This window comes from Cariama cristata, unplaced genomic scaffold (genome assembly GCF_000690535.1).
Source record: "Cariama cristata isolate BGI_N322 unplaced genomic scaffold, ASM69053v1 scaffold15634, whole genome shotgun sequence".
NCBI classification, from domain to species: domain Eukaryota; kingdom Metazoa; phylum Chordata; class Aves; order Cariamiformes; family Cariamidae; genus Cariama; species Cariama cristata.
In genome coordinates, this window is record NW_009614817.1 from 76,468 (window position 1) to 88,368 (window position 11,901).

At 36.4% G+C, this 11,901-nt stretch overlaps 1 protein-coding gene across 1 annotated transcript in view; it reads right to left on the reverse strand.

The window, feature by feature from the left end:
- BMS1 (BMS1 ribosome biogenesis factor) overlaps nt 1-11,669 on the reverse strand; it is a 23,102-nt gene extending 11,433 nt beyond the window's left edge. The window contains 11 exon segments of the mRNA XM_009699576.1: nt 362-519; nt 1,676-1,777; nt 2,576-3,372; nt 3,937-4,094; nt 4,773-4,951; nt 5,630-5,751; nt 7,042-7,184; nt 7,686-7,874; nt 9,397-9,476; nt 10,913-11,103; nt 11,494-11,669. Of these exon segments, the coding sequence (XP_009697878.1) occupies nt 362-519; nt 1,676-1,777; nt 2,576-3,372; nt 3,937-4,094; nt 4,773-4,951; nt 5,630-5,751; nt 7,042-7,184; nt 7,686-7,874; nt 9,397-9,476; nt 10,913-11,103; nt 11,494-11,669 (2,295 nt within the window).
- Nucleotides 11,670-11,901: the final 232 nt, after the last annotated feature.

Below are 11,901 nucleotides of genomic sequence, written 5' to 3' on the forward strand. Positions count from 1 at the left end.
AAAGAACTCAACTCTTGTCCAAAGGTCTTTACACTAACAAGGTCTCTACCCTACATCATATTTCCAGTTGGGATTCCTCTGCTTTTTACTTTTCAGTAAATAAATAGCAAACTATGATCCACCAAATAGTCAAGAGAGCCAAGCATTAAATTGACTTATTCTAACTTTCTATTCCTATAAGAACAGACCTTGGAATCTGTTAGCTAGCAAATACTTTTAACAACAGCAACTAGCAGAAGATATGACACTCTGGCCATAGCTCCCATAGGTTCTGTTTCAGTGACAACTGTGTAGTACTTCATGACACAGCCAGCAAATAACCAGCATAGGATATGCAGAAGCAATTATCCAATGGTATTACCTCTTCTAAATCCCAATCTTGTGGCTTTTCTATCAGAAATTTAGAGCAGTCAAGAGCATTAGCCTTCTGTTTGGATGCTTTGTCTGGACGGCTGACACGAAACAAACCTCCAAGTTCATCACTTGCATCCTCACTCTCATGGTCCTCCTCTTGGACAGCTAAATGAAATGTACAAGCTGTGATTATTTCCCCCACAGTTGATGGATTACATTCACTAACAACCTCTCTTGTGCCTTATGTTTCACAATACCTGCAGTAGTTTTAGAAAAAAAAAAATATATATGAAAACTAAAAATAGCTTAAATCTACAAGACTGAAGAAAAAAGTACATTAATCCAGTGTAAGAGTTAAACTAATACCCTCATAAGGACAAAATAAGGTGAGCAGCAACCAGGGAGATACTATACACTGCCATCATAGTGAACTTCAGTTGTACAGTTGTTTCATATGGAAACATGTAATTAATTTCAGAAATTCCACATAGTTCAAATTTCTTCGAACAACCTGAAATCTGGTTCTATTTGCATAACTGGAATCATCTGAAAAAATACTGCCCTATAAGTAAACATAGGATGTTCATTCATAAGCAGAAACAACACCAAAACGATCTGTGAACAGAAACAACATTAAGCTAGCTTGTAAAACAACAATACCGAACTTGAGAATCTGTCAGAAAATCTTCCCACTCCTGCACTGTGCAAGGTTTACAAAAGCCAAATTCTCATTGTGTTCTATAGATGTTCTGCATGATGATGTTTGTACACTCAGACAACTACCGGAAAAGTTGTAAATTAAACAGGACAAATTACATAAATAGCAATTTTCCTCTTCCTTTCAAGCCAGCTAGCTTTTTTTTCTTGACAAACACCCTTATTACAGACATGATACTAAGTCACATCTAAGAGAACATTCCACTCTCAGTCACTGTGAGACAGAAATTCCTGAAAACAGCCAGCAAAACAACATTCCTTTATGAAACACATCAATTACCACAATGGATTTGCACAACATCTACCAGATTATGATACAAATGACTGAACTTTAAATGTTTGGGGGGAAATAGTTGTACCAGAAAACATAAGGAACAATCGAGTAGTCTGGAAAATGAGCTCAAAATGCTTTTTACTGGAGAAGTTAAAACTGCCTTTATTACAATTATTAGTGAAAATTAGTATCAGCAACTAAAAAAGTCAATTAACTCTCCTCAAGCCTCCCAACAAGAGACAGTGCTCAAAGACTCAGACTTGCAAACTTGGTAACAGTTAAAAAGCTACCCTATATCAAGACAGTACAAGTTTCCAAATAGATTTGTACCTGTTCCATAGATGAGTTTACGAAGATTGGGGGTTGAACGTTGCTGTCTTAGAAAGGCCTGAGCTGCCTTCTGTGTAAGGTCCTCTTTCCACTTAAGTGCACCTGAAAAGGGAAAAAACTTGCAGTCTACCTCTAAAAAAGAATAAGAATTAGGAGCTACACAAATAATTTAAATAAGGACATGACAACAACAGGCTTAAGAAGTGTAGACACAACCCAGTTTCTTTTTTTTGTACTCCACATATACACAGAAACATAAATTGTGGCTAACAATTATATCACTGATTTTTTTTTTCTGATGAGTCCTAATTTTAGGACAAAATTTTAAGAGCTTATTAGCAATAGTAACAGATTTGATTGTTTTCATGACGATGCATGTCTTCTTCACAGACTCGCAAACAGTTGAGGTTGAAAGAGACTTCTGGAGGTCATCTTGTCCATCCCCATTGCTCTGGCAGGGTCACCTACAGCAGGTAGCCCAGCATCATGTTCAGACAGCTTTGGAGTTATCTCCAAGGATGGAGCTTCCACAACTTCTCTAGGCAACCTGTTCCAGTGCTCAGTGAGTAGTTAATACATTTTAGTAACATTTCCCCTGAGAATGTTTTACTCTTTTTAAATTACACACATAAAGATTAAAGAGAAATGCATGCAGAATCAATAAAGCTTATAAAATTAATCACCTCCATTTTAGAGGAAGGAAACCAGAGACCTGCATACTACATTGCAAATCAAAGGCTTAATAGCAGATAATGCCAGGTTTCCTAACTTGAAGTTTGCCACTCAACAAGTATGTATTATATAACGTTGCACCTCCAATATATATTTACTAATTATAATATCCTTTAACAATGAACCCAATGAAAAATGGACAGTAAAAATTTTTAATATTTAATCTACCTGTCGTGTCAGCAGAAAAATCTATTTTTTCTTCATACTCCTCTTCTTCTCTCAGTAGATTCTCCACATCATCGTTCTCAGCTTCTACAGCTTTAAGTTTAGTCTGTCTAACACTATCACCTTTCTTTGCTTGAGTGTGCCGAAATTCCTTCCTATTTGACTCTTCAACTTCTAATTCATCATGTGACCGTTCTTCATCATCACCCTCATCGAGGGAAGAGTTTTCAGCCTCAGATTCTGATGCTTCTTCTGCTGTGCAGTTTCCTGAATCTGTAGTGAGCACTGCTTTTCTTTTCAGACTGTGATCTGAGATTTGTGATCTCATTTCTGCATCTTCACCGTTTATTTCATACTGCTTAGATTCAGCTACTCTTTTGCTCACAGCCTCAAATTCACTATCTGAGCTTTCATTTTCGTAAGTCCTTTGCTCATCCTCCTCCATCTCATTCTCTTCAGCAGCAGTTTTTCCTCCTTCTTCAGAACTCATCTCAAGATCATCATCACTGTCTGCAAATGCTGGCAGTTCATTCACAGCTTCTTCTTTAGCCATCTCTGTTTTCAGACGTTTGGCTCTCCGAACAGCCATCTCTTCCTCTAATAGGTCTTTGTCACTTTCTTCCTCAGCATCATCTTCATCATCGCCATCACTTCCATCCTCAGACATTGCTGCTTCTTCTTCTTGGTCATCTTCCTCATCACTTACTGCACCGTTTTCTTTCTCTTCTTCAAATAGTGCCTTCCGACGTACTCTTCCAGTGTTCAAATCAATCTGTCTCTCTTCTTTTGGCATCACAAACCTGTTTTCCCAAAGATCACATTTGGGGTAAGATGGTAAAACAAGGAAATTTTAATGAAACAATGAAGCTTCATGTTAATATTTAAAAATATTTTTTACCTTTTTTTTTTTTAATAGAGCAAGGTTATGGAGAACACTAAAAAGGCAATGGAGTTCTTTAAGTACAGAACACCTCTTAATTCAAGAATATACCCTATGTTATTGCCATAAATAATTCCAAGAAATTTCTTCATTTTCCATGGAATGAAGATAAGTTATACAATGAATTTTACTGAAGATTATGACTGCCGTTCTCCAAAACTCTGAAGAAAAACAGAAATATGTTACTTAGGGCTCTATCAGCAAGGAATTCCTGGAAGGCAGGACTATACTGCTTGCAAAACTTCTCTAATATCAATTACTGCTATCTCAAAATACACACGTGGTATATGATTAGTCTCAGAATAGGAAGAATTAGGCAATAAGCATTTCTACTAACTGTGCTCTATTGAGAATTTTTCCTAAATTAGAGCCTGAAATTAGAGATTCATTCATCCTCAAACACTGCCCAGCATTCAAAACTTACTCTTGTCCTACATCTTCTGAACCTAAGGGTCTAGAGTCCATGAAGAGAGAGACCTTGCTTGACGCCATCTTAACATCAATGGCTGAATGCGTGGAGATGAGGCTCTGAACTAGTTCGTGATTTGGTCTCACGTCCTCCTGGAAAGCCAAGATTTTTTACTTTTCATTAATCTGCCTAAAACAGTAGAAATATGCATATGCAAGAAAAAATTCCAAAGCATTTCAAATAAACATTTTCTAAGAATAGCAAGGTCTACCTTCCCCTCTTCACATTTCAAGAATGCATACAGTATTAACCCAAGAAAAATTAAGGAGGGCCTCCTTCACAGTATACAACCACTACAGTAAATATCAGCAAGCACACATTATCATAAACCCAAATATATTTAACATTTAGCACAATACAAGGGAAAAGAACTGAATTCAATCTGTTTGTATGCAAATGTTTTCCACCTCTCCCTTTCACCAGTCAAATCCTGTAAGTGTTCGCCCACAATCACCCTGCCCTGCAAAGTAAGAGTGATAATATCCCAGTACCTGGAGTTTTTAATAAATCTTAAGTCTCTAAGTTTGGAAAGTTTGTGAAACTTTAGGTACTTATTATTAACTGATCTTTCAAATATTTTGCACAATATTTTACACAGACATAATAAAAATATCCCTCCTCTGATATCACTAGTGGAGAAAAAGAAATTACTCACTACAGATATATACAGATGGATTATTTTAAAGAAACTTACTTTTAAACACTTATTTTGCCTCTAAGGATAAAAATTACATGTTGCAAGAAAATGCAAATCACCAACAGCATTCCCTTACCTCTTCTTTTTCATGAGCATGGCTTCCACCAAGGTCAATATAAACAGCATCTTTATCATATACAATGCCCCCAACTCCTGAAAGAGGGGCATAGACTAGTTTCTCCTTCTCATTTAAAGAACGCTTCTTCTGCTGTTCAGGTAGAGCACAGGGGTCTGGTAGGAAACTCACATCACTCACAGTAAAGTCTCCTACACCTGGGATGACAGACAAGGGAAGCAACTTTTCACAAAGTTTTGATTCTGACATTTGCACAGTTCACAGGAAGAGATTAAAATTCAGTGATTCATCAAACATTGAGCTCTGTATCAAACATCCAATTCTTCTGCCTTACCACTGAACTTAGAGAAGCATATGCAAATTCACCAGAATACTGGAAATCTTCTGGTTTGTTGGCTTGTTTTTAAATGAGAAAACTAACAACTAGCTTTTCTGAGTAGGTCTGTAATTTATTATTAAAATATTTCCAAATTTAAGCTTTTAAATCATTCACTTAAAATATTAATCAATGAACATGAGAAATTTTACATAAGCCAAATTTATTTTTCACTATTAGGGCTGGTATGTTTGCACTTCAAGCACCTTTTAGAGCTAAACACCTTTGAAAAACTTCAGACACTGCCACTACAGTGTTTAACACTGTAACAAAACTGCACAATTAAAAGAAAAACTATTTACAAGGATTTATTTTTTTTTACAAAAACGTGTATTATGAAAAATTACTTCCAAAAGGATAACATGTATTTAGAAAGCTGAAAAATCTATTTTACAATGTACAGTTTAAAGATACAAATCATTCCACAATAAAAATAGCAACAGCTATGTTGTTATTCATAGATCAGTACAAAAATAGTTTTAAGAATCTGACAAATTACCTGGCATATGAATTTGACTTTTGTTTTTTAGATATGCTCCTCTCAAGTATCCATACAGTGATATTTTCCTGTCACATTTGGGATTGATTCGAACATCTTCCGGGTTCGTTAACTCTTCCATTCTACCCAAGATTTAAAAAAAAGTTAGGATATCCAGCAGTCCTAAGAGTAACTTTTGAAAAAATATAATTTAAGAAAGGAGAATTGCAGCATCACTGCTGCCACTGCATGCTCTGCAGACTGTAATAATCAAAATAGAATGATCATAAGGAAAAAAATCCATGGAAAAAAGATCCTTCAAAAATATTGTAAATTGCATTTTAAAACTTACATAATCATGTTCAAGACTGTATTTCCATAAGACTTACTGATATTTCACTAAACATGTACTGCTTTCTTAGCACATTTCAATTACTGTCTGTCTATATGCTTTCCACACACAACCCTCTTCAAATAAATTTTGTCATTAGAGGGAAAACAGCTGAAAGCTGCATTCCCTGCAACCACGCAATACCTTCTTTTCCCTAATAATGATGGTGAGCAACACAAAAACTACCACAGGAAAGGGGAGAGGGAAAGATTGGCTGTTTTCAGGCAGATGAGGGGGAAATTCCTTCCAGAACTCCTCTCTACACTGCACAAGGGAGGCAATGCAAACACGTAGCCAAGTAAGAGAATGGGACACACATTCTGGCTGCAGATCAGCTTAAAACTGACCCAACAACCAAAATAATTGTAACAATTACAGCAACCTAAAACAATGTTACTGAAAGACTACAAAATATTTTTTTCTCATTTGCCCTCTCTTTGTTTTATGTGTTTTGCAGGACTTTGCATGCTGCTTATCTACTTCTCTGACATTTTTTTCTAAAGAATGAGAGCTTTGAAAGAGATTTGTTCTAGGTACCTTGGATTCTTGTGGCAGTTTAGTCATAACTGTAAACATTCTGGCAATGAAATATGAAAGGCACAGCCACCATTAAGATTACTTTCATGTTCCAAAGAGACTGTGAATCAAATGCTGTATGTAGAGACGGTGCAGAAGGGATGTTCCAGGGAACTCAGAAGACTAATTCACCAGCTGTTGTTAAATTGCTGGAATGATGTTTCTTTTCCACAGAAATTGGAATTATCAATATTATCATCAACATGCAGGATTATTTTTTTTCTGTCTTTCAAGAGTATTTACAATATACCAAAGGCCTAGCTACATGATCCAACGCAAGTGAAAACTGAATGGCTAAAGTTATTGGCACAAACCTGAAGAGTATGCTTGCGCTTCCCCAAAGCCATCTAGACCACGCTAAATACCCATTCATACATAAAGCTGACAGGCTCTAATATTACAGGTTTTTTTAATCAGCAAGGTGCTATCCATGCTGAGATTGAAGAACAGAGAGAAAAACACACACCTGTCTGCGAGAACATACGGGTGAGACGTTTGCCAAGTAAGAGGTCGGAATTTCATAACTGAGATAAAACGCCCCAAATTGTGAATTTCCTGCTTTTGATATTCTCCATGAACCATCCCAGACAGATAAAACAGCTTAGCACCCTAAACACAGTAAAAAGACAAAAAAACACTAAACATCAATTTAATACCTACAAAACTAAAAAAAGGTAATGTAATTCTAATTTGTAAATCATAACTGGAAATTGCAGGTTATAATTGGTTCCAAGTGATCAAACTAACTAGTTTACTTCAACATGAAAATTGGCCCCTAAATCTTAGGGGAAAACAATTCACATCCAGAAAGCCTCATACAAAGGTTAATTTGTCTGTCAGACCTACAAGCAGATCCTCCTTGCGTAGCACCTGCGTAACAGACCTTTTTACTAGTATCACATATTTAGTAGCTAGTCACACTGAGATAGAGAATAATTACACAAGTATTTTAGCAAACAGAAGAAATTACATAAACTGATACATCAGCATTGTCCACTTATGTTCTTGCTTCTGTTAAATAACACTATAATAAACACTTAGGTATTGCCCACTTTTAATTTAGCTTCCATAATGCAAAATATGTAGAAGAATTAATGTTGAATGTCATACCGGATACACTTCAGTCCAGAATCTGTGCTTTAACTTCTTTTTAGTCTTCTTCAACTGCTTGTTGTTCTTGAATGTATCCAGGTGAGTAAGAACTCCCATAATTTTGGGAAAGCCATGTACCTGACAAATGTTCAGGAATTCAAACGTTTCCATTTCAAATCCAAAGCTGGCATCAATAAGCATTAGAACCTGAAAATATCGACATTTCACCACAACAATACCATGGTGCCCACATGAGCTAATTCAAAAAAACACACCTTTAAAAGCCACAAGCTTCTTGGGAACCAAACTCATGCAAAAAGTTTTGTTCTTTATTTTCATATAACCTGGAAATCAACTTTGGCTTTTTATTTAAAGTATGGATCTTGGCTGCTTTAGAAGTTAGTGGGGCTTAGGAAATCAAATCTCTTCTTCCAGGCAATCAAATCTCCTTTACATAGATTTGATTTGCCCCTTGTCTCCGAGAAAACTATAGAACAATAAGGCTGCTCTATAAATGCAATAACATACAGTATCATAACAAGGTCTGAACAGGTGTTTAGTTGGTAAATTTAAAACATGCAAAATCGAGTATCTTCCAGTATTTGCAGGAATGTTGGAGAAAATTAATAAATTTTTTATATCTGTGTCTTGGATGCACTAATGCCTCTAAGGCCAAGTCTTTTGATAAAATGAGACAAACTTACTCCACACATTGCAATTACCATTATGCATCACTAAAACAGGCTGACACAGGAAAACAGCACCCAACAGTCACATGAAAACGGAAGCAAAGTCGTATTAGGGCCTCAGCAATTAAGAACTTAAAACACATGGGAACTGATGACAGAGATCTGCAAGCGATTATGTAATCTCAGCCTTCTAACAATAAAACTAAATAGATTCTCAGCATCACTACATGCATGCAGAATCTCAAACATCAGTCACATCTACTAACAGAAAATTTTATATTTTTTAATACATCTCCCTTCCTCAAGTAGAAAACATGCAAATAGAACAATATCTGGATTTGTGCACACATGTATTTAGCTAGTTAATATTTATATAAGGATCCGAAATCCTAACCAGCTATGGATAATATACTCCAAATCCACATGTAAAATAGAATTCTAAATAGACAAATAGATAATGCATTGGGTCCCCAAGATCAGTTGACGAAATCCACTAAACCAAAAGTTACAAGTAAATTACAATGGTGACCATCCTCCACTGAAATCAATCGCATTACTACACAGCGATCTTCAAAGATGAAAACAGAGTGCATCAAATAAAGTAGAAATATGTAGTAGTTTACTAGTTTTATACATTAGCTGCAAACTTCTTGACTAAAAATCATTTTCTGAGTTCACACGGTTTGACCAAACCCTTAATGAAAAGTCACTTTATCACCTTGGCTTCTCATAAGATCTCCCATTAAAAGTTTACCAGTTGCATTAGCAATGAAGTTCAGTTGCATTTCCCTTCTTCCACATCCTCCCCACCACCACACACACAAACTTTATGTCCCCTCCACCTCCAGGATAAGGAAAATCCTACGGGTTGTTCCAGAATATTAGGATTGTTGTCAAGCTTAGTCCTGCTCTCTCTGAAACCAAAGACAGTTTTGCCTTCCACAGCAATGGGTAGAGATATCAGACACTGGTACAGTCCAGTCAAAAGTAGAATTTTCAATATAAATTATAGTAGAAATAACGTGCCATTGTTAACTTACCAAATCAGCAACTTTAGCCAGGTCAATCATTGTGTTAATGTCACATCCACATTCAATAATAGTTAGCCTGCGTTTTTTACCTAAAAACAGAATTAAGAATCAAAAACTGAAACAGAGGGAGCAAACTAGTTAGTCTACTGTTTCTTTTTTCAGGTCACATTCCTGAAGTTCCTAAAGAGTATCTGGGACTCAGATTCTTGTCTAGCACACAGATTGTCCAACATGCACCATTGCAGAAGTGCCTGTTTTCAAATGCTTACAATTCTGCTACATTTTAATTTTTTGCTTTAAAACTATCAGGTTGAGTATACGTTTTCAAAGAAGTTGTTTGGTCTTTTCCAAAACCAATGCTAATAGCAAAAAAATGTTGGGTTTTTTTTTTTACTTTGGGAGAAAAAAAAAATATCTCTGCTTCTTTTATCTTTTGTGCCCCAGATTTAATACAGTGGATTTTATTCTACCACGTATTTTTGTTCTTTTGACATTATTAGGAAAAATACTCTGTTCTAGCCTTTAAAAAAAAAAGAGTAGATTTATCTATCAAAGAATTTCTTAATACGCATCCAAATGAGAAAAAAAGTACCCACTGTTAACTTGGCTTGACTACCTCAGGTTAGCTAACTGAACTTTAGACAACAGGAATAACAATGTTAAACAACTACAGACAACAGGTATCATGTTTTTTTTTTCCTTCAGGTGATCAATTGCAAAATTCAACCCTTGAGTAGATCAATTAGGAAATCCAATTTAACACAGGAATTTTCCTTTCCTTTTTTTCTTTTCTGTTTTTGTCAATTATTCTTTGTAAAAAGGAGATATATTAGCTAAAGACTCTAAGGAATCTACCTACACCAAACATACAGTCGTCTGCGTCCAAGCAAGATCTCCCTTATAAATTGGTTCCATCAGCTGCTGTGGGATGTGCTCCCCCCAGAACTTCAATGATCCCCCCTGGTAATATTCAGGGAAAAGTACGAAGGGAACAGACTAAGACAAGTAGAAACTACAACTTAAAACTTAACAAAAGTTAAGGAAAAGGAACCGATCAGGGGGTGAGGTGGAGAAACGTAACTGGAAATGGCTAGGCAAATTAATTCTTGACTTAAGAAAGGGACACAAAGATGGGATTACAGGACAGGGAACCTGAAAGAATGGGAAATGCATATAGAGGTTAGGATGAAGCCAGAAAAAAACAGTTCAAAAGGGAAAACAGAACCCAGTGGAAAAGGAAAACTTGGGAAAAGTTTGGGGGATGGAAGAAACTGGAAAAAAGCCAGAAAGGAAAAAAACAAACCAAAACAGATTTGGGATCTGGATGGAAAACAAGTTTAGAGGGACAAGTCCCCCAAAGGCCTAATTCTCACTATTCTTTTATTAAGTATGCCTGATAACACAACCAAATGATTTCCTCAAAGTGACCAAAAATTATGAGAACATTAACACATCCTAGCTCTAAAAGCAAGACAAAAAAAAAGTGCAAAAAAAGCATTTCAATTTCTTGACTCTTAGTTCTCACCTGAAACAATTGTAACAGGACCTCGGATTTCAACCAGTTTTTGCCTTGTAAAGTTCTTAATAAGACATTTTATTAAGGTGCTCTTCCCAACCTTGGGAGGGCCGACAACAACCACCACCACAGGAGGTGGCTCCAAAGGAGTACGGTCAACCACAGGAATGTGATGTTTTTTAGTCTTCAAATCCTGAGTTCTGAGAAGAAGTTTGTAAGAAATAAATACAAGAACTTCAAAAACAATAACATCTGTTCTTTGAAAGTCTTCAGTATTTGTAAAACCTTGGACACAAAGGTTCACCAAGAGCCCAAGTACTAACACGTATGTGAAACTCCCACCAAGTCTAAGGAGCTAGACACATTTTTTTCCATTAAGACTAACACAGCTGTACCACATTAACACAGATGCCGAAAGCATCACACTTCTGACACACACATAAGCTACAGCACAATCCGGTGAATGATGAAAGCTATGTGAGCACATCAGTGAAAAATACACTATTTATATTTCTACACAAAGTAACAAAGATACCTCAGCCAACACCTATCCATCCAGCCGACTTCCATAACCAGTTCCCATTTCTCACCTATGGAAAGTTCTGGCCATCCGCACCGCAGACTGGACTGTAAAGGCTTTGGGGTTTCTCTTCCGTGCATTCTCCTCATCTCCTATTCCTAGGTCATTGAGATAACGTTTCCTTTTCTTCTCTGCCTTTGGCCCACTATGCTTTGCACGATGCTTCTTTTTCTCTTTTTCCTCCATCTTACACTTTCAACAATTGTTTACAACCGGGATGATGTAGATTGCCTCTGTGTGATACTGTGCACAGATGACATAGAAAGAAAATGCAGTCAGTAGATATAGCATATGAATACAGCATACCTGTAAGAGAACAGCAGCACCGTCTAAACATTACTTAACCATCTTCGAAAAAAGTAGCTCATATATGTGCTGCCTGCCCGCACATGGAAAGCGCCGAAGCCCAGCCAGCGTA